The 23,917-nt window shown below is 40.2% G+C and overlaps 1 protein-coding gene across 1 annotated transcript in view; it reads left to right on the forward strand.

The window, feature by feature from the left end:
• The window catches only part of Adcy8 (adenylate cyclase 8), a 202,978-nt gene that overhangs the window by 83,942 nt on the left and 95,119 nt on the right, over positions 1–23,917 (forward strand). Inside the window, exon 5 of the mRNA XM_050145415.1 lies at positions 4,731–4,858. Within this exon, the coding sequence (XP_050001372.1) occupies positions 4,731–4,858 (128 nt within the window). The remainder of the gene's footprint in view (positions 1–4,730; positions 4,859–23,917) is intronic.

Raw genomic sequence — 23,917 nt, forward strand, 5'->3', positions numbered from 1 at the left:
GAGAGAGAGAGACAGGGATCTTTCCAACTAACTAAACTCCAAGTTGATGTACTAGACAACTAATGGATAGGAAACTTTTAGAAATTGAAGTCTCCTCCTGGGAAGAGGGCTGAATTTACCTGGTACCCAGAATTTAGGAGGAAATATGCATACGACCTGTCCTTTAATCATTGAATCAGGGATGGTTGGTATGAGTCACACATTCTTATTCTCTTTTCTAATATGGTTCCAAGTATTTTTCTTTCCACAAAGGCAAAAGCAACAAAGATAAATTCCCAGTAAGAAGTAAAAGATGTGATCAAAGTCAATTTTTTGTGTCTTAGAAACTGCCCCCCCACCAAACACATGCACAGTAACCTAAAGAAAGCATACAAAGTTTAATTTAATCCAAGTTATTCTACCAATTATTATTTGCTAAGTTTGAGCAGAATACAAGGCCTGGGAAAGAAAACTCCAGTGCCTTCTCCCAGGAATCCGCTAGTCCGGCAAAAGAGAAGGGATGAGTGTATAACATTTTAGCAGCGTGATACAGTGATAAACACAGACATTCTGGTGAGCAGAGGAGGGGACTATCAAGATTGGGAATGGCATAGCCACCTGGCAGCATCCAGAGACAAGGGCTTTGTCTCCAGATTAGGCAAGTTCTCCTAGGATAAGACACACTGAAAAGGCAAGAAGCATGAAAACACCTTGCTTGCTCTGGGAGTTCTGAGGAATTCAAGACTGCTTGGGCATAAAGGGCTCAGGAGAGACTGATCCCAGGTGCGCTTCAAGAATAAAGGAGGAGCAAGTATTCGAGGAAAGAGTGCAGCATTTTAAGAAGTGTGAACTTGGCTTTATAGTCTGGGCTTCTCACCTTAGTGGCTTTATGTGCAGGGGAGAAGAGGAAGCAAGGAGGGAATACATAGCTACCCAGTTACCCAGGGATGCAGGTATCCGCAGGCTATTATCTAAGGAGTGCATCTCATTAAAATAGTCTACAGAAATGAGGCCGGGGAGGTGACTCCGTTGATAAAGTGCTCACCACACAAGTGTGGGGACCTGAGTTTGGTCCCAGAATCCACATTTAGAAGCCAGGAATAACAGTGTGCACATATAATCCCAGCTCTGATGAAACCAAGGCTGGTAGCTCTTGGGAGCTTGCTAGCCAGCTGCCCTCACGGAGTGAGTGGATTCTAGGCTCAGCGAGAGACCCTGTCTCAATATACCCATGAGGAAACTAAAGAAGACTCAAAATTGACCTCTGGTTGCCACATACATGTGCACACATGTGCACACACTTAAACATCAGCACGTACACACACCAAAAATGAGTATCGTGGGGTGAACTTACCAATTTTGGTAATATTAAACATTCATAAGCCACCAGTACTGAATACTTTCCCTGGTGCAAGGATGTTTTCCTCGGATTAGGTCATAATGTTCTTATAACTACTGACCTGCAAGGCAGACCTTGTTGTTCCTGTCTTGCACATGGAGACCAAAGGTCAAAGAAGTAAACTATCCAGAGCTATTCATAAGTGATGATCTATAACTCAAATGCAGACCAGCAGAGGCTCCTTATAACTAACCTCAGGCATATTAGGGAAAAGAGGATGAAAGACTAAGCTACCTCTACTCATGTGGGATGCCTTGAAAGGTAAGATGCAGGTATAGGACTTGCTTGGGTGTTCCTTGATAAATTATCTCTCTTGAGTCTCTGTTTTCTATCAAAATTTTAAAATGAAGGATAAATTAAATAATGCATAAGGTATCTCAGCTGAGGTCCATTAAAAAATAAACGTTCACATTCATGGCCTGTAACTTCGAGTCAGTCATCTTTCCCCTTCCCATACCCCAGCCCTGGCCCCTTGCCTGAAGAGTTTGACAAAGTCTGCCACTAAAAATGATTCTGCATGCTTTGAAATAAGGAACCCTCCCTTTGACTGTGTCTGTCCTCCACTGTTGGCAAGTCTTTGCCTTGCTGGTTTCCAAATTCTGCTGTTATATAAAACCGAATTGATCTTGCATTTATTTTATGTCTTCTGGAATTCTATAAGACTCTAATTGCCTTCTGTTTGGTATTTCCTGTGGATCTGAATCACAGAGACAAGAGAGAACCTATTTCACATAGCATTTTACATGGCCCCGTATGTCACCGCGTTATTGAAATGCAGGGATTCCTTTCAAGTTGCCCACGGAAGTTCTATCTAGTGTGCTTTCTACAGGGTCCTTGGGTTCAAGCTGTTGGCCATAGAGTGTTTGGACTATTGCCATTGCACTTAACAAAATTCTGTAGTTCTAGTATCTGATCTTTTAAAATAGCAAAACCCTTACCTAACTTTTCCCCATTCAAAGTAGGAACAGAGAAAAAAAAAAAATATGAGTATACCCACACTCGCTACCATGAAGAAAGAACAAGGTGATGAGGTGAGCAAACCTGGTAGTAATAAAGATAATACAGACTCTTAGATCAAAGCATTTCCTTCCAAATCTCTTTCCTTCATCCCTCACCATAGCCAACAAGGAGGCCACCTCTATACCTCAGGTTGGTAGCATCAGATTCTCACCAGTCTGAGCTACACACACCATGCCCTCCCACAAGGGATTGTTCAGACCTGAAATCAACAGCTTCTTCCTTCCAGCCTCAGTGTTCTGCAAATCAAAGTCAGGTATTAAAACACTGGCACTCAGTTTCTTTCACAGGCAAAAATGGGGAATACACACACACACACACACACACACATCTCAGACTAAAGTAATGGGCCTCTCCCTCCCCTTACCTTCTTGTTAACTTGTTAAATTCATGTCCTATAAATAAACATGCAGAGAGGAGGGAGGAAAGGAAGAAGTGAGGAGAGAGAGAGAGAGAGAGAGAGAGAGAGAGAGAGAGGGAGGATGAGGTATAAACACACAGAGGAAGTTTATTCTGTTGTAAATAATGATGAAACCATGACATTTGGAGAAAAATGGATTGAACTGGAGATAATTATGTTAAGCAAAACAAGACAGACTCTCAAAAACAAATGTGTTTTCTCTCTCATGTGTAGAATCTAGATATTCAAACTGAGAAATTTTGGCTTATGGGCATGAGATGGGGAAAAGTGGCAACAAAGATAAGAACAATATTGTGACCTTTATCATGGTGAATTGACTTAGGTATTTTCTTTAGAATTAAGTCTTCTGTAATTCTAGTTTTAAGGTATTAAAAATCTTTGTTTTTTTTAAGGTAATAGAGCTAGTATATAATATTCTCTCCTCCTCTTCTCCTTCCTTTACCTTTTCCTCCTCCTCCTTTTGTTCTTTTGGCTTTTTGAGAAGTGGTCCAAATTACCCCATGCTAGCCTCAAATTCAGTGTGCATGCAAGGTTGACCTTGACATCCTGACTCCCCTGCTTCTATCTCCTATGTGCTAGGATTACAGACATTCAACTTCAAGTCTTGCTGATCATATTTCCATTGTTGTTTGGTTGTTTATTAATGGATATATCTCTTTTAGTTGTTGGGCAAATTTTTTAAAGTTTTGTATTCTAGTAAGGCTGCCAGTTGATAGAATTTCCATTATTTTTTTAATGGTTGTTGACAGATTTTTTTTTTATAATTCCTTGACAAATTTTGAAAAAAAAAAAAGGTGCCCTCTGACAATCTCCCAAGTCCTTTGGTCTTTTGTAAATAATGATCCTGTGGATTTACCAGCCTAGACGCCAACACCAATGGGCAAGGTAATCTCTAAGATCATGGTAGACATGATACGCTAGAGATTCTAGAAGAAACTGAAGACCCTCATCTCCTCTTCCTGATCTGACTCCATCAATAGCTCTCTAATAAAAAAGTAATTACATTGAACAGCCAATAGACAGGAACTCCAGGCTCCTAAAATCACCCGTGAGCAGGGGGTGTGCATGACACTGAATCCTGCAGGATGTCTCTGTGCCTACTTGGGAAGTTGGAAAGGTTCTAGAAATCTGACCCAGCCAGATAAGCATCAGAGGCAGTACAAGTTCTTATTCTACCTGATGGTGTTTAACTGGAGTTCAATTGTTATCAAAATGCTTATATTAGGAAGACAGCACAGTGCTTTTCCTCTTGGTATTTCAAGGTTCTACTGAGCTTCCATCTCAGTGGAGCCCCTTCTGTCCACACCCCATCTCTTTAGCCCTGAGACCCTGTTTTCAAAGGAAACCCATGAAGTCATATGTCCCTAGGACGCAGCTCTAGAAGGTCTGTAAGAGGTTACTCACCTCCAACCACTCATCCAAAAAAGCAGGGTCAGTCAGTGTTTCCTTACTGTAACACAATACCTGAGGTGATTGATGAATTCACAAGAAAAAAAAATTTGCCTCATTTTTGAGTTCCAAACAATGATTATTTGTCCTTACTGCTTTGGTCTTCAGTGGCAGAGCAAACCACTAGCCACACAGTAGCTGCGAAGCAGAGGGAGGTCATGATAGTATAGTCCGACATCAGCAGTACACCCACCCGAGGACTAGACGATCATCCCCTCGACTGTACCTCTTCAAGTTTTCACCACCTCACAAAAGCAATAAGCTGTGGCCTAAGAAGTTACTACCCAGGCCTTTGCAAAACCATTTCAGATCCAAACTATAAGAACAGCAGGAGGATGTTCTAAAGGTGGGGGTTCCCGACTCTGAACTGCAGGCACTTGACATCCCTTGCGTCTTTTCTTAAGCATTTTGAAGAACTGGTCCTCCTGACAACACAATCCTTTTTCTACCGCTTTGTTTCTTTAGGAGCATCATTGTCTTCGTATTAAAATCCTGGGGGACTGCTACTACTGCGTGTCTGGACTGCCCGAGCCCCGCCAGGACCATGCCCATTGCTGTGTTGAAATGGGCCTCAGCATGATCAAAACCATCAGGTAACGTGTTATCTCCTCTGCGGTGTTCGTAGCCTCCGTGAGTGTGAGGAGACGTACGGCTGCATTTGTCCTTTGCTGGAAATTTTTGGAGTGTGGTTTTAAGCTTGCCTTATTTCACAAAACCTGCATATCTGTTGATTCTTGCACAGAAGCTAATGGATCTACTGGTCCCCTTGTTTAATGGTAACATTTCACTTTCAGGCAGTCGTGCAGGAACTCTGATCATAAATGTTCTTGTGGGGATACTGTTGAAAAGATAAGCAAATCCTCTTCACAGAGCCCAGCAGGAGAGATGGGCAATGCATACACGGTTTCATCGCAGTACAGTAATCTCTGAATAAAACCCAGGATTTGGGAAGGTTAAAAGGAAGACCTGTTAATTCAGCTGCTATCATGGGCACGCCCATGGTGGAAGAGAGATATATAAGCTGTTTCTTGAAATATATTCTGCATAGACATCAGTGAGATGCTTGGAGACAGAGCGGGAGCTCTGAAAAGCAGATAGGTGTGGATGCAAATCAAGATACGCTGCAACAGCTGAGGCCTGAAGGAAAAAGAGATGGTGATTGATGGTCTATCGAAGGGTTCAAGCCAGAGCCCATAGGGCCTTAGTAACAAAGGTATCTTCAAGTCCAACTAGCACTGGCTTCTTGTGTGTGCTGCAAGTACTTTGAGCTTTTGTCAATACTCTTGTCCAGAGTTCAAACTAAGGAAAGGAGTTTGGGGATTCTAGAATTAAACTGTATGGCTTTGGGACAAAAGCTCATGATTGCCAGAATTCCCACCGGGATTCTAAAATGGTTACAGAGCCTGTAAATATTACATTCTTGCACAACATTGGAAAGAAAGAGAGAGGAGGTGTGTGTGTGTGTGTGTGTGTGGTATATATGTAAGTGTGTGTGTGTGTGTGTGTACATGTGTGTGTGTTTGAATGACACCCAAATGCTCCCATGAAATGTAGTATAGAAGCCTGGGGGGGGAGAAAAAAAACACCTCATTTCAGGAGTTAGGGCTTTAAGGTGGAATAAAGTAGACCAAGCAAAGTCAGTATAAGCAGAGTTTGGCAAAATGTAACTCCAAAGCTTGAAACTTCTCACTGGGAAGTCCTACTTGAATTAAAGTAGAGATTCCATAGACAACTCCACTTTCACAAAGAAGAGGGACAAATCCATAGTAGCCCAAAAGCTGGCAAAATAATTTCCCTGGGGAAAGGAAGTGAATTCCTTGTATTTTTTTTTGTTTTTGTTTTTGAACAAATGCTTTGATAAACTCCTGGTGTTGAAAGCATACTACTTTTGAAAGCTAAGTGACAAAGAGGGCCAGCCTGTGTGCTGTTTGTGGGCTGCAGGCCTTTCTGCTGGACTCTGCATGCTAAGGAACAGCACAGGCATCTGGTGGAGGACATCTGTCAACACAGTCAAAGGAGTGTACGAGATGTTGGGGCACAGGCGGTGGACAATCAGGAAGATGCTGAAGTCTTAGGTCTGAGTGACTTCAGACCATATCTGAAATTCCTTCATTTTCTGGGCAGTGTTATATTTTTGCTTTTTCATAAAAGGAAGGAGTTTGAGCATCAGGAGCCAAGAAATCCTAGATACCTCTTCTCTCTTTTGATGCCAAATCTAAGATCATTCTACTATCTGACCGTGCTTCTTGGCCTTGCCATAGTTCACTGCCCTAATTTCTAGGCTACTTGATTCAGAGGTAGAAGTAGATCTATAAAAATGCTACAGAAGAACCATATATATATATATATGAAAGCTACCACATTGCTGTCAGTAAGAAGTAAGAAACTAGAATGCTTCTAAATCTCTTCATTTTTTTTCTATCAGCAGAAACCCTATGCTTGTCATGGTAGTAGCTTACCTTGCATGTCCTGTATCACACTATAAGAAAATTGAATGAAGGACTAGAGACATGGCTTAGTGCCTATGAATGCAAACTGATTTTGCAGAGGTCCAGAGGACATTCTCAGTCACGTTGGGTTGCTCATTACTACCCTTCGCTCCAACTCCAGAGGATCTGACACCCTCTTTGGCCTTTGCAGACACTTGCACAACACCCACCCCCAACATACAAGCACACACATGGACACAGATGTGGACAAGAAATACACACATTGTTAGGTATTAAATTCCCAGTTGCTGAGTTCCTCCACTGCCAATGCAATAAGCCAAATCAAACTGAATTAATAAACCCAGATTTAATGAACAGGGCAGTGCAAAGCAAAGCACTCCTATGACTCTCAGGAAGGCAGGAGACAGAACAGGAGAGCACACATGGCAGATCTATGAGCCAAGTCTTGAATAGCCCGTAGGCGTGGTCCCAGGCATCTCCTGGGGAGGAGACTCTGATGGCAGACTTTCTAGGAGGTGGGGTCTGAAACAAAGCAGCTCCAGGGAGCTGCTGCTTGGTGTGCTGAGGAATGAGTCTGGAAGAGCTCCAAAGCTGGAGAGTCCAAACACACATAATTTAAAATAAAATCAAATCTTTTTTCAAACAAATAAAATTATACAATTGCCACTTACTTCTATTCCCATTTAACCTTCCCTTCAAACTGTCTTTGAATATCAACTCAAAAAGTTAACAGTGATCATGATCAAATTTAAGGAACGTTTTTTATTGATTTTTATTGAGCTCAACATTTTTCTCTGCTCCCCTCCCTGCCTCTTCCCTCACCCCTCCAAACCTCCCCCAAGGTCCCCATGCTCCCAATTTACTCAGGAGATCTTGTATTTTTCTACTTCTCATGTAGATTAGATCTATGTAAGTCTCTCTTGGTGTCCTCATTGTTGTCTAAGTTCTCTGAGGTTGTGGTTTGTAGGCTGGTTTTCTTTGCTTTATGTTTAAAAACCACCTATGAGTGAGTACATGTGATAATTGTCTTTGTGCCCATAATGTTGAGAAGAGGGAATGAGGGATCGTCAGTATTTTGCTGTGAGATTAGTGACAGATACTGAAGTCTCCACCAGCCCAAGTAGACAGAGAGACTACAGGTGTCAATTTTGTTTGTTCCCTGTCTTCTGTACTGCAAAAGTTCCCACCCTTAAAGACTGGAAAGATGAACCAATAGGCTCTAATGCAAAGTTTACTTTATGCCGGACTTCGACAAATTAACTCTTCACTTGGAGGCTTGAAGCTTTGGACTGAAAACAAGTACCAATTCTGATGTTTTAATAGGTCTGAAGAGAGGCAATGGAACAGGCACCCAGGGAAGCAGAGATCTCTGCAACCAAGCAGATATGTGATGCTCCTCCTGTCAGCCAGCCAATAACTCTGAAAGCAAACGTTTATTGAACATTTCTGTGTCGTCCTTGTGCCAAACCCTGGAAATCCAGTTGTGACTGCTTTATCTCTAAGCTTTTGTTCTGCATGAGTATAGAGAGACCACTTGGATTTATTGACTATAAATTGAAGAAGTCAGACCAGACATCCTTGAAGTCTCTTTTGGTTCTGAGAACCTGTGACTTATACCTCCATAAACCTCAGAGCCAAATAATGAAATATACTGCTCACATACCGTAAGACTTTCTAGTTTGATCTTAAGCAGAAGACATGCTGTAGAGACACCATTGCAAAGGAACTGAGCCTGCTCGGGTCATACTCATTTCTCTTTCGGCAGAGAAACTTGTCCCTGGTCCTTTTGATGGCTTATTTAAGTTCCTTTCTGAAACTCTGGAGTTGGACAATGAGAAGCAAAAACTTAGATAAGTTGAAATGATTCAAGGGCATTCTCTCTCATTCATTTATTAAGTACCACTTCTACTTCCTCAGGAATAGACACATTGGTTGCATATTTTTTAACTGCATGACTCAGAGCCTATTAATACCCAAAGAACTACTTGATTATAATGTACGAGACTTGAGGTCCAGCATTAGTTCTTCAGTTAACAAGAAACTGTGGCACTGAAGAATGAACAGAAACGCTGGATTTAGGCAAGCCGTTGTTGTAATTGGCTCAGGCTTCTAGAATCTCTCTCCTACTGACAAATATTTCACTCTGGGAAACAGCTGCTGAAAAGATTCACCCTTCAGTGTGTGTAGAACAGCATCCAAGTTACTAGCTTTATGAGGAAGGGATTATTCTTACCATCTATCACTTGCATATGCTGCATTTGCTTTATTCTACCTCAAAATACTTGTCTCGACAACTGGAAAACACATGTGTGTATGTGTATATGTATGTATGTGTATGAACTTCACATAAATGTGATACACACACAAACATGCACACATTCGCACTCAGCTATAAAAAAGAACTGTCTGTCATTTTTAGCAATATGGATAAGTCTGAAAGGCATTATATTAAATAAAATAATCGAGGAATCAAAGTACAAATGCTGTAGGATTTCATGAATGTGGTATCAGAGCAAGCTCATTTCCCAGAAGCAGAGAAGAGAGCAGCAGTTGGAAAGCTGTAGTTCAAGGGTGGAAAGCTTCAATTCTAAAAATAACCCTAAATGACCTTGTACATCACTGCAACTGCAGTCAATTGCATATTGTATTCTTGAAAAATGCTTATAGAAGTTTTCTTATAACAGAAAAGAAAACTACATAAGAAAATATATTCCAGTTAACTGGGTTTAATCATTCCACAATCTATACATAAAATCAATGTTGTATACAGTAAGTACATACAATTTTGCCTGTTAATGAAAATAAGAAGTAAAATATAACAAAACTGAAGCATTCACAGTAGGCAAGAGCCAAGACAATCAAAGCAATTGAGGGAGAACTGGCTAAATATCTCAGTAGCTAAAGGAATGAGGAATGAGAGACACAACTCCATATAAAGCTATAATCAGACCTCCAAACATGTACAGTGGCACTAATGTGCCCATGCTCACATATAACACACATAATAATAATAATGACAGTAGTAGTAGTAGCAGTATTCAGAACCAGGAAAGCAAGAGCTCCATAGTTCCAATTCCTCTCTTTGCACTTTTATTTGAGACTAAGGAAGATAGAACTATAACTTTGTACCCTTTATCCAAACTATTTTGATCCTTGTTTTCTCCGTCTACCCAAGCTAAGGTAGCAGTGGCTGCCACCTTGTGATCCAAGGTATCTCTAGAAGATGGGAAAGTTGTGGTGAGAGATGTGTGCACATGTGGTTAGAAGTGCCTTCTTGGGTTCTTGGTGTCCCCAGACTACATCCCTGATGCAGGAGGATTGTTTTGGGGGAATATCATTCAGAAATAGTCCTCTGGAAGATTCTCCAAAAGATGGGTTTCCTGATTTGGTGCACATACCACCGCCTCCAATTCAACTTTCTGTTGACCCTATGCAGGCAGTGCATGGTTCATTTTGTCCCTAAAACCAAGTATAAAAGGAAATTGGTCCTGTATATTTATTGGCAGATGATACTCGGGTTTTTTTACACATGTAATCAAAATATGTCATTATAAATTTCTACGGGTTCCAAATAATAAAAAAAATTCATCTTTCATCTGCCTTTACTGAGTTATCTGCATAGCAGGTCTTTTAACAAAACAAAAAAGTATTCCCCCCTTGGAGACAGAATCATGATGAGCCAACATAACCATCAAGAGTGATAAAAGCTGTAAGTATGTATGTGTATGGATGCATATGTCACATATGTATATGTATATAGAAAAATGCATACATGTATGTGTTTACATGTGAGAGTGAATATGCATATATGCCCTATATGTTTATGTATATATTGTGAGTGTGTCAAGCAATAAAGAAAACCTATGTGGTTATCAGCATTCAAAGCTCAACAATCCGATTAGTACAAGAACCATTAGGATATACCTTAGGCAATGTGAAGTCACAGGTATCATGCAAAAATGACAGAATCTAGAACAGACATCAAAAGATAGCTGTGTATATGAACCACTTCTTAACAGTTGACTCTATGTGAAGGAAGTAGTTGAGAAGTACTTTTCTACCAATTTAGGAGCAAGATGAACCTGACATAAGGAAATTGCCATAAATAATAGGAAAATATAAAAATATTAGAATCTAGGACCTTAGATATTAACTAAGAAGCAATACTTAAACGGGTATCTTGATATTATAATCATGTTTTAATTAACATTATTCTGAGATTTTTTATCAGAATTCCACTGCATTAAAGGTGCAGTTTGTTTCTAGATGTGATTGCAATGAACATTCCCTAAAAGGAAAGTGATTTGCAGGGCACATGTTGCATGAAGTGGATAGTTCTGTATTTGCAACAGCAGACCTCATCTGTTCCCATCTCTTCCTCTTACTAGATGTGTGACCATAGATTGTGACTTAACTTAGAGCCCCATGGCCTGCCATGCAAAATACAGATCAATGAATTCCAACAGGAGTGTTCCTTTAAAACCCCAACTAGGTAGACAGGTGACATGCATGTTGTCATAACAGAAAATCTTTTAACATTCATTCTATTTTAAACTCTATGTGTGTAGGGATATGCACCTTTGAGCATAGGTACTTGGAACATCTAGAAGAGATAGTAGGGTGCTCAATAGTAGAATTACAGGCAGTTCTAACACAGGTGCTGGGAACTGATCTAGAATCTTCTTTAAGAAGAGTATGCACTCTTTCTAGTTCCATCCATTTGCCTGCAAATTTTAAGATGTCATTGTTTTTTTTTTTAACCACTGAATAGTTCTCCATTGTATAAGTGTACCACATTTTCTTTATCCATCCTTAAGTTGAGGGGCACTTAGGTTGTTTCCAAGTTCTGGCTATTATGAATAATGCTGCTATGAACATAGTTGAGCAAATGGCCTTGTGGTTTGAGTGTGCACCCTTTGGGCACATGCCCAAGAGTGGTATTGCTGGGTCTTGAGGTAGATAATTCCTAATTTTCTGAGAAACCACCATACTGATTTCAAAAATGGCTGTACAAGTTTGCACTTTCACCAGCAATGAAGGAATATTTCTCCTATTCCATATCCTCTCCAGCATAAGGTTTCATTAGTGTGTTTGATCTTAGCCATTCTGACAGGTATAAGATGATATCTCAGAATAATTTTGATTTGCATTTCCCTCATGGCTAAGGATGTTGAACAGTCTCTTAAGTGCCTTTAGGCCATTTGAGATTCCTCTGTTGAGAATTCTCTATTTAGATCTGTACCTCATTTTTAATTGGATTATTTGGTATTTTGAAACCATCCTGAGTGAGGTAACCCAGACACAGAAAGACAAACACAGTATGTACTCACTTATAAGTGGATATTAGACATAAAGCAAATGATAACCAGCCTACAGTCCACAATCCTAGAGAAAAGAGGAAACAAGGAGAACCCTAAGAGAGACATACATGGATCATCCTGGGAAGGGGAAGTAGACAAGATCTCCTTAGTAAACTGGTAGTGTGGGAGAAGGAAAGAGGGTGGGAGAGGAGTGGGGAGGAGAGAAAAAAGGCTGAGATGAGAACAGGGGGGATCAGGAAGGTAAAGTTGGGTAAAAGTCGAGAAGGAGAGTAAGGAAAGACATACCTTGAAAGAGGAAGCCATTATGGGGTTAGCGAGAAACCAGACACTAGGGAAATTTCAAGGAATCCACAGTGAAGACCCGAGCTAAGAATCTAACACTGCCCTTCCTCCATAATGACTACCTTAATTGTCATCATACACTTTCATTTAGTAACTGATGGAAGCAGATGCAGAGAACCACAGCTAAGCACTATGCCAAACTCCTGAAGTCATAGAGAGGGTGAAGCAATATTATGAGCAAAGGGGGCCAAGACCATGGTGGGGAAACCCACAGAAACAGCTGATCCAAGCAGGTGGGAGCTCACTGACTCCAAACTGAAGCTGGGGAACCTACATAAGACCAAACTAGGCCCTCTGAATGTGGGTGACAGTTGTGTGACTTTAGCAGTTTATGGGGCCACTAGTAGTGTAACCAGTGTTTATCCCTAGTGCATAAACTGGCTCTCTGGAGCCCATTCTCTATGGAGGGATACTTTTCTCAGCCTAGATACAGGGAGGAGGGCCTTGGTCCTGCCTCGAGTGATGTGATAGACTTTATTGACTCCTCAAGGGGGGCCTTACCATCTTTGAGAAAGAGATGGGAAGTGGTGTGGGGAGAAGGTGGGGGGAATGGGAGGCTGGGAGGGAGAGGAAACTGAGATTGGTACATAAAACAGGATTGTTTTAAAAATAAAAATAAGGTCATAAGAAAAAAGCAAAACGAACATAAAAAGAAGAGTATATACTGTTAACTGCTGAGCCACAGGTCCAGCACCATAGAAATACTTCTAATAGACACTTGCAGATAGGCCTGAGTTGGGTGGCAAAAAATTTCCCTTAACACAGTTACAAAAGTCATTCCTTTATCATGCCTTCTAGCCAACTCTTTTAAAATAAAGACAGTTACATGAGTTTAGTGAACATTTGGGGTATATTGAGCACTGAGGAAAAGGTTTTGTGTATGTTAGCTCCTTGTGTCTTCATTTAAAAAAAAAACCCTCAGGGTTAGGTGGGAGTAGCAGGTAAAATATTGAAGCACTCTATATGTCTACAGCATACACTGATCAGGATGGTCAGAGCCACTGTCAGAATCAGTGCCAGCCACAGACAGGCAGGTCTCCTGAATGGCCTCTTACCAGCTATTGGATGCCCTAGAAATAAGTTCCACTTGGAAAGTGAGGGAAATAGTACACACAGGGGTCAGATAATGGCTCAGAGTCACACAGCTGGTCAGTGGCAGCCCAAGATTGCCAATCTGGAGGCATCTACAGTCATAACCAATGTGCTGCCTGCCTCTCAGCCCTACGTGTATCACTCCCGACTCTCAGAATCTGCCATCAATACCTAAAATATCAATTAATAGCTCAGGAGACTTCATACCCATTCCTGAAAAAAAATAGCAGAACTAATATTAATAGAAAAAGTAAACACCCAAGAATAACATGAGAGTAATCCATAGTCAAAATAACCTCACAGCAAATGCATTCCATTGAAAACACTTGACTTTAGAAACAAGCACTTAATAGCTAATGGGGGCAAGGGCTGAATGTAGCTTTATTCCTAATGAAGCATTCAGTGCCATCTCATGCATGTCTGTTCATAAAAGTTAATTAATTAAAATAGGTTTAGATAATAGCTTCTATTACATAGATTGAAAAGTGGCTCCAGATGGATCCTTCTGCCATACCCTGGGTCTATTCTGGGGATCCTTAATAGCTGAGGAGATGCCAGAATTGACTCTGGGCTCTGCTCTCTGTGTTACTTTTATTAATGATCTATAAAAGGTGTCCTTGATGAATCTAAATGAAATTTGCAGAGCAGAGTCTTTTCAGTGCAATTGCTAAAAAAACCACAGGAATGACTCTAGAATGCCAAGTAGGAACAGAATTTTCCAGTAGTTTCTTTAGAGCAGAGGTCCTAATCCTTGTGGCAGGGTTACTCTGCCAAGCCATACAGTAGGACAGGGACTGAAAGGCAGAAATTATCACGTTTCTCATCACTTAAGGAAGAATGTGAAAGCGCATCCCTCAGCTCCCTTTCCTTTCTCCCTTTCTCTAATTCCCCTTCCTTCCTCGTTCTCTTTCTGCCTTTACTCCTTCTCCCCTTTTTGCTTCCTCTTTCTGTTCTTCTCTCTCCTTTCTCTACAGCCCTCTATTTCTGTCTGTCTCTCACACATGTGCTTTTTCTCTCTGTGTGTCTTTCTCTCCCTTTCACCATCGCTCCAAGTCCCTTTCCTCATCCTCTTTGCAAACATCACTAAATATAGCTGCATTGTTGATTTTCTCATTGCTGTTATGAAACACCTAGCAGAATGCAGCCGAAGCGAAGAACGGCTTGTTTGTTTTGCAGTCCATCATGTCTGGCCAAGCATGGCACCAGGAGCATGAAGCTGTTTGTTCTCCCTGGGCAGATAAAGACGCAAAGAGAGATGAATTCTAGTACTTATCTAGCTTTCTACTTGTTATTCGGCTTGACATCCCAGCTCAGAAGATGATGCCACCCCCATTCAGACATATCCCTTCCGATAATCCTCACTAGAAATGCCAAAACATGTGCCTCATTAATTCCCTGGGCTAGGGGCTGCCTAATCTAATTAAATCAATGACTGAGATTAGCCATCTGAACAGCAGTCATAAACCTGCTCTCCCGTTAAGATGCAGTCATTTGAATGGCATTCAGCACCTCTCTAGTACTTATAATCAACAAAAGTAATGATGAGGGACCGTTCATTTGAAGGTATTATACTGAATAACCTTCACCCTTCACACCTTACTCCAGTTATGAGAAACTATTATTTTCTTCAGTGTCCAGGTTGGGATTTAATGGGGATTGCATTGAATCTGTAGATTGCTTTTGGTAAGATTGCCATTTTAATTCTGTTAAACCTACCTATTCATGAACGTGGGAGGTCTTCCCATTTTTGATATCTTCTTCAATTACTTTCTTCAAAGACTTAAAGTTTTTGTCATACAGATCTTTCACTTGTTTGGTTTAGAGTTACCTCAAAATATTTTATGTTATTTGTGGCTGTTATAAAGGGGGTAGTTTCTCTGATTTCTTTCTCATCCCATTTATCACTTGTATAGATGACAGCTACTGAACTTTTTGAGTTAATCTTGTCTCCTGCCACATTACTGAAGGTGTTTTTCAGCTGTAGGCATTCCCTGGTAGAGTTGTTGTTATCACTTATGTATACTCTCATATCATCTGCAAATAGCAAAAGTTTGACTTTTTCCTTCCCGATTTGTATCCCTTTATCTCTTTTTGTTGCCTTATTTCTCTAGCTAAAACCTCGAGTACCGTATTGGATAGATATGGAGAGAGAGGACAACCTTGTCTTGTTCCTAATTTTAATCACTTTGAGTTTCTCTCCATTTAATTTGATGTTGGCTGTCAGCTTACTGTATATTGCCTTTATTATATTTAGGTATATTCCTTATATGTCTAATCTCTCCAAGACCTTTATCATAAAGGGGTGTTGAATTTTTTTCAAAGGCTTTTTCAGAATCTAATGAGATGATCATATTATTTTCTTTCAGTTTGTTTATATGGCAGATGACATTGACAGGTTTTCATATGTTGAACCACCCTTGCATCACTGGGATGAAGCCTTCTTGATCATGGTGGATGATTTTTTTATGTGTTTTTTTGATTCAGTTTGCCTGTATTTTGAGTAATTTTACATCAATCTTCGTGAGGGAGATTGATTTGTAATTCTCTTTCTTGGTTGTATCTTTTGTGGTTTGGGTATCAGGGTAACTGTAACATCATGAAAAGAATTTAGCAATGTTCCTTCTGTTTCTATTGTATGGAACAATCTGACGAGTAATGGCACTAGCTCCTCTTTGAAATTCTGGTAGAATTCTAAACTAAAACCGTCTGGCCCTGGGCTTTTTGGTTGGGAGATTTTAATGACTGCTTCTATTTTCTTAGGGGTTATAGATCCATTTAAATTGTTTATTTGGTCTTGATTTTACTTTGCTATGTGGTACCTATCCAGAAAGCTGTCTTCCATTTTTTTTTTTGTTTGTTTGTTTGTTTCATTTTCCAATTTTGTGGAGTACAGGTTTTTGAAGTACCTAATGGTTCTCTGGGTTTTCTCAGTGTCTATTGTTATGTTTCCCTTTTCATTTCTGATTTTGTTGATTTGGATATTCTTTCCCTGCCTTTTTGTTAGTTCAGATAAGGGTTTATCTACCTTGTTGATTTTCTCAAAGAACCAACTCTTTCTTTCATTGATTCTTTGTATTGTTCTCCTTGTTTCTATTCTGTTGATTTCAGCTCTCAGTTTGATTCTTTCCTGGCATCTATTCCTCCTGGGTGAGTCTGTTTCTTTTTGTTCTAGAGCTTTCAGCTGTGCCATTATGTCCCTAGTGTGAGATTTTTCCAAATTCTTTACATAGGCATCTAATTCTATGGACTTTCCTCTTAGAACTGCTTTCATTGTTCCATAAGGTCGGGTATGTTGTGCATTCATTTTCATTGAAATCTAGGAAGGCTAATTTCTTTATTTCTTCCTTGGTAATTCAGCTGAGAGTTGTTCAGTTTCTATGAGTTTGTAAGCTTTCTGTAGTTTGTGTTGTTGATTTCTACCTTTAACCCATGGTGATTCAATAAGATACAGGGTGTTATTACAAATTTTTTATATATGTTGAGATTTGCTTTGTGATCAAGTATATGTGGTCAATTTTAGAGAAGGTTCCATGAGGTGCTGAGAAGAAGGTATATTTTTTGTGTTTCAGTGGAATTGTCTATAGATGGCTGCTATGTCCATTTGAGTCATAACATCTATTAGTTCCCTTCTTTCTCTGCCAAGTTTCTGTCCAGCAGACCTGTACATTGGTGAGAGTGGAGTGTTGAAGTCTCCCACTATTAACATGTGTCGGTTTAATGTATGATTTAAGCTTCAGTAATGTTTCTTTAAAAAATGTGGGTGCCTGGTAGTTTTCTGCATTGTGAGACTTATATTAATTCTCTCTCTCTCTCTCTCTCTCTCTCTCTCTCTCTCTCTCTCTCTCTCTCTGTGTGTGTGTGTGAACACACTTTTGGAAGCCTGCAGTAAAGAAAGACAGACCTACGGGGAAAGATAACTTCATTTCTGTATCAAGCATAGGGATTTGTGAAAATAAAACAATACTGTTTGATGCTTAGAACAGGCTTTGTCCACAGACAAGTACCATATTCTTGATCCTTAGTTTTGAGGCTTATGATTTAGATCACATGTTTGGCTTTGGATACAGGAAAAACAAAAGGAGGCCAGAGAAAGCCTCTTCCTTCCTTTGTGTCTTCCTGAGGTTCTTCACACCCGTACTTTATACTGAATGAAGCTATCTCCTGAACTTTAAATGACTGATTTGGCAGAATGACTTTGGATAAGCACTTGATAAACAAAGGTAAAATGCAGATTTTAGAGGGTTGAAGAATTTAGGAAATCTAAGGAGCTGTCAAATATAGTTGTTAGGGTGTCTTGTCTGAATAGCATCCAATGACTAGTGTTAGAGCACAGTCAATCGGTTTTCCCCCAAGTTGTATTCATGATCTTAGAATTTTATGGGAGGTTTTACTAAGTCATACTCAAATTTGTCTGAATATTTAAGTAGAATGGAGACCAGATTAAGTAAAATCATAATATGATCTAAAGGGGCCCCTCTTCCCAGGAAGTGTGTTTGAAGGCATTAGCAACTTAATTATGGCATGCTTTTAGTTAAAGTTTGCCTCACTCCTATAAATATCCTTTTGAGTCAGTTCATGTTCTTATACCTAATTTTAGTCTTTTAAATGAATGTACTGTAATGCTTGTGTGTGGATTCTATTATCTAATATTTTCTTTCTTTGAACATAGGGATTTGCTACTTGTTCTTATCAATGAGTATTATTACCCCAGAAGATGTTGCAAATGACCTTATATGATATTGTGACATGTACCATGATAAAGTATGTCATCTATGTTGGTACAATTAATGCCTAAATACTCTCCACAGCTTCTTTTTCTTTTCAAAGGTAGTTTTCTGTAGATATGTAAAGGCAAAACATGCCTATGTAACTGTTTACCAGGGAAAATAAGTTTACCAAGAAGTAAATACATTGGTTTTTCTTCATGTATAGTTTATTGTTGAAATAATATATGTCCTTACTTACATTTCAGTGCAACGTGAATAAGTGTGATTCTGCTGTTCTATCATGATTGCACTGTACATAGTAAGAGGAGAATGAGAGAAAATTACCTTTCCAGGAGTAGAGATGATAAGCAGTGGTTCATTTCTGTGATAGTGTGGCCTCCATAGCACAAACTGGATAGAATATCACAATTCATAGTAGTCTCATGCTTCTTTCTCTGAATAAAATGAAGAAATTTTTCTTCTTTAAAGAGAAAAAAATGTGGGTGCCCTTGTATTGGGGGCATAGATGTTCAGAAATGAGACTTCATATTGATGGATTTTTCTGTGATGGATATAAAATGTCCTTCTCCATCTCTTTTAATTAGTTTTAGTTTGAAGTCTATTTGTTTAGATATTAAGAAAACTATATCAGCTTGCTTCTTAGTCTATTTGATTAGAGAATCTTTACTCAAGCCTTTACTCGGAGGTAATGTAAGTCTTTGAAGTCGAGGTGTGTTTCTTGTATGAAGCAGAATGATGGATCCTTTCTGCATATTCATTCTCTCAGCCTGTGTATTTTTATAGGTGAATTAACTCCATTGATATTAAGGATTGTTAATGACTAGAGATTGTTAATTCCTGTTATTTTTGGTTTTGTTGATAGTGGTGGTGATGTTTGGGGATTTCCCTTCTTTAGGTATTTCTGGTGTGAGATTATTTATTGCCTGTGTTTTCATGGATGTAGCTAACTTCCTTGGATTAGAAGTTCTTTCTAGTACTTTCTGTAGGGCTCAATTTGTGGATAGGTATTGTTTAAATCTGGTTTTGTCATAGAATACTTTGTTTTCCTCATCTATGTTGATTGAAAGTTTCTCTGGGTCTAGTAGTCTTCGCTGGTATCCATGATCTCTTAGAGTTTTCAAAATGTCTGTCCAAGACTTTCTGGCTTTTAGAGTATCCATTGAGAAGTCTGGTGTAATTCTGACAGGTCTGCATTTATATACTACTTGGCCTTTTGCCTTTGCAGTTCTTACTATTCTCTTTTTATTCTGTATGTTTGGTGTTTTGATTATTATGTTGCAAGGGGACTTTTTTCTGGTCAAGTCTATTTGGTGTTCTGTAAGTTTCTTGTATCTTCATAGGCATGTCCTTCTTTACGTTAGACAAGGTTTCTTCTGTAATTTTGTTAAATATATTTTCTATGCCTTTGAGATGGAATTCTTCTCCTTCTTCTATTCCTATTATTCTTGGGTTTGGCATTCTCTTAGTTCCCCAGATATCCTGGATGCTTTCTGTTAAGACCTTTCTTTGGATTTAACATTTTCTTTGACTGATGAATCTATTTCCTCTACTGGATCTTCAAGGCCTGAGATTCTCTCTTCCGATACTTGTATTCTGCTGGAGATCCGTGCATCTGTAGATACTGTTCATTTACCCATATTTTCTATTTCCAGAATTCTCTTGGTTTGTGTTTTCTTTATTGCCTCTATTTCAGTTTTCAAGTTTTGAACTGTTTCCTTCACTTGTTTGAATGTTTTATTTTCCTTGACTTTCTTTTAAGTGATTTATTGATTTCTTCCAATATTTCTTTGTCTTTTCCTCAATTTCTTTAAGGGACTTTTCATTTCCTCTTTAAGGGCCTCTATCATCTTTATGAAGTTATTTTTAAGGTTGTTTCTTCTGCTTCACCTGCATTGGGATGTTCAGGTCTTTCTGCTGTAGGATCACTGGGTTCTGGGGGCGCCATATTCTCCTTTATATTGTTCAATGTATTCATAAACTGACTTTTACCCATCTGTTCTTCTAGCAGGTGTAGTTGGTGCTTATGCCTATAGAGACTGTTCTTTTAACTGATGTAGGTGGTGTTTGAGCCTATAGGGGCTACTGATGTTGCAGGGGATGGTTGGCTGAGGGGAGGATGATGAGGTCAGTGGGTTTGGGTTGCAGAGTGGGTCTTTGGGAACCAAGTTCAGTGGGTAACAGAAGGGCTGGTGCAGCCTGCCTGCTGGTCTCTCACCTGCTGCCCCCAAAATATACCTCTTTGCCACTCACCGCGCCCCCGTGTCTGTGCTCTGTGCGCTGGCACCCAGTTCGCAAGCTTCAGGCAAAGGGCCTGGAGGTTAAAATACACAGACAGAGAGACAGCAACACAGGTCATCCTTGAATTCCCCAAGATTGCCCCCTTTATTGTGTTCAGGGGCAGATTATATAAAGATAGCCACGCCCCAGCCAAACCCACAAGGAACAACTCTCCTGCCATCAGGAACTCCTGAAGGTCTCATGCACAGAGCAGCTGTAGGCACTCAGATCAGGGGATTACAAGAAATTCAGGATCTGGCGTTTCACTGTTCCCAACACCTCTTGAGGTTCATTTTCATCATTGTAGAATGCTGCTGGCGATGGCATGAGATCACTTTAAAGATTGTACATCTGGGGACAAAGCCCTCAGCAAATGTAGCTGTTCTCCATAATGAACTCCCCTCTTTTTCCTCCTCTTCTCTGGAGAGTTAAAGATACCGTTTCTCCCGGGCACCTAAAGTGTTGTCAGATCTTAGTACTATGTGTAGCTCTGCCCAGTTGACAGTTTACCTAGGTTGGTCGAAGCTCTTCTGATGTAAGTAGAAAGAAAACAGTCCTCATTTTAGCAAGAAGGACTAACTAGAATCATCAGGTCATAGCTTTGTATTGATCTGATTGTAAGCATGTAATTAAAAACTGGTATCTTTAGAGAAACTAGTAGCTAATACTGAGTGTCCAGCATTAACCAAGCTAACCATTCTCTTCATGTGATCTTATGAACCATCTTTAGAGCTCTGTAAACGCCTCCTCCTCCTTTCCATTAAATCTGTGAACAGAAAGCTCAGAGGTTAGCAGCACTGTCCTAAGGCCCGTGGCTAGTAAGTAGAAAAGTTTGGCCTTAGCTGCAGTGCATATTTCAATCCTCTCAGCAGGATTAAGGAAGCACATGGGCTAATGGAAGTTCAATGTCTATCCCAGACTCAAAGAACGGGTGCCCTACACCCCATAGTAACACGCTATGCCTTGCCCAAGTTAGTCTCTTCATGCAACCATTTGTGTAGTAGTAGAGTACACACCATTCTTATCATGTCACGATCACCTTCCATAGATTGATTAATATCTTTTAAAAGGAATCATTGAATGTGCTTAAACAGAAAGGAAAATTCTATAGCTTTACCTGTTACCATACAACTGTACCATTTCCTCTTGCTAGTTCAATCACAAGAAACGCCCTCAGTAGTCTGCTTGTTGATTGTTTTATTATTTGTCCACAGAATTATCAAACAGTAATAGTAGCTATTATTATTATTAAGAGGGTTTTATCTAAAATCAGTCTTGAATAGAAGCCTAGCATGAGGAATAGACTCCATCATGCTCTAACAGAAGAGAGCAAGTTTGGAGGGCCACACCCTCTCCCAATTATCCAGGACTAAGACACCTCCGCAGTTCCTCTGAATTCTTAAGATTCCTTTTGAGACAGCCACAGAGCTGGGAAGCAAGAACAGTGAGCTGTGTGCATAATGCAATAAGCACTTTTGAGCACAGATGATTCCTGTGTGCTAAGTGCTAAGGTGCCTGCCTTCAGGAGCTTCAAGTCACTGCAGAAGACAGAGGGTACAGATGTTGAAGATACAGGGGAGCAGGGATCATTGTCCCTTCATCGTGGCTGACTGTACACAGCACAACGCCCCTGGGTTCCTATACGTAAAAGCTGAGCAGGTACTTGCCCCGACTTTCTTTTTAACTCTGAGAAGACCCACAGACCCCCATCAAGAGCTGCTCTTGAAACACCATATTGATGGGCCTTTGGAAAGAGGGCCTGTGCTGTGCATTATCCGTTACTTTTGCATAGTTTTATTCTCAGCTGTATTCAAATCAAATCCCAGACAGAACAAAATAGAGGCAATGCAGTAAGGAAATATTAAGTGCCCTTATGACTTTCATCTTGTAGAAGAAAATGAAAATATCTCTCTTTTCATTAGGACACTCCGGTGCATTCCTGCATAGTGTTAATTACCTAATGACATTAGCATAGTGTGCTGTCTAGAACTCCCTTATATTCATTGGTGGAGCACTTTAACATCTGCTACCCCCTTTGAGGTTCACAGTAATGCGGGCACAGCCTCATTTTACAAGCACTGAACCTGTAGGTCAGCCCAGGCTATCTTCCCAGGTGGTCATACCAGGCAGGCATTGTACTTTCTTGCAAAGAGTCTCTGTGGGGCTGGTTTAGTGCTGGAATCCTGCTTTCCAACTCTGTGGCTACACGAAAACTCACTTGCTTTCCTGACTGCAGCACCTTCATCTGCAACCAGAAAACAAGCTGTCCTTAGTATTCTAAGCACATAGTTTCTCTCCCCACCCGCACCCCCGCCTCTCTCTCTCTCTCTCTCTCTCTCTCTCTCTCTCTCTCTCTCTCTCTCTCTCTCTCTCTCTCTCTCTCTCTCTCTCTCTCCCACTCAATCTTAAATTGGTTGGTTTTTCAAGACAGGGTTTCTCTGAGGGAGTGTAGTCAGTGAGATGGGCAGAGTAAGATGCAAACTCATTAGATTGGCATTAGCACACATGATACTAACCCTTAAGCCATAGCAACAAGCATGTAATAAGGAAAATGTAAACATAGACAGATGGTTGATCAGCCAGAATAGTATAATTTAGGCTGAAATAATTGTGCTATATAAATTACATTGGTTAAATGGTCATGCAATGTTTGTTTACACCTGTTGAGATCTAATCCAAAAACAAGAAATAGAACCTGTTGTCTCAGACCTAAGCATGTTTATTACAAATGTCCTCTGAGATCCCTTGTCCAGGAGCAGGTGAGGTCCCTGACCCTGTAACAAGGAAGAAGGAGAAGAACCAGCAGCTGAGGGTATTCAAACAACATTGCAGCCTACAAGGTGTATCTGCTTTGGGAACAAGATGTGGGAAGCTCAGTTGTGGAGAAAATTCTTAGCCTTGCTCAGAAATCCTCAGTTGGGAACTGTAACTGGGTGATTTCAGCAGGAATTCCCCAGTCATTTTTGCTAGATGTTGGAAGCACGCAATTGGGTATTTTTGCTGCCTATGTGCTGTTTGTTATCTGTTCTTTTACTCAAAAGCCTGACCTGTGGGGAACTCTCTCGGCTTTCCCCAGTGTTCTCAGCTGGGAGCTCCAACTGACTACCTTAAAGGGATTTCTCTGGGTGCTGTAAGAACCCAATTTGATGATATTATCGAAGTGCTACTTGCTAGCACTTCTTTTACTTATGCTTAGTAACCTCACTCTTCCGCCGTCAAAAGTCTATCTATAGAAGAATTTCCTTCAGACAGAACATATATCTATTTGGTTTGAATAGCAGATTTTTTTTTCACTCACAATTCCTATCTGTTATGGTACAGTAAAAAATGGAAAGGAACAGTCCATTGTCCTGATCCAACTATCACAGCTAAGAAACTCTATTTCACTCCAGGTGCCCCATCCTTGTCCCCTGCCTCTTCCTATCTAACCACCCCCTGTTACC

This window comes from Alexandromys fortis, unplaced genomic scaffold (assembly GCF_014885135.2).
Source record: "Alexandromys fortis isolate MF-2015 unplaced genomic scaffold, M_Fortis_MF-2015_v1.1 scaffold_2_1_26212458, whole genome shotgun sequence".
NCBI classification, from domain to species: Eukaryota; Metazoa; Chordata; class Mammalia; order Rodentia; family Cricetidae; genus Alexandromys; species Alexandromys fortis.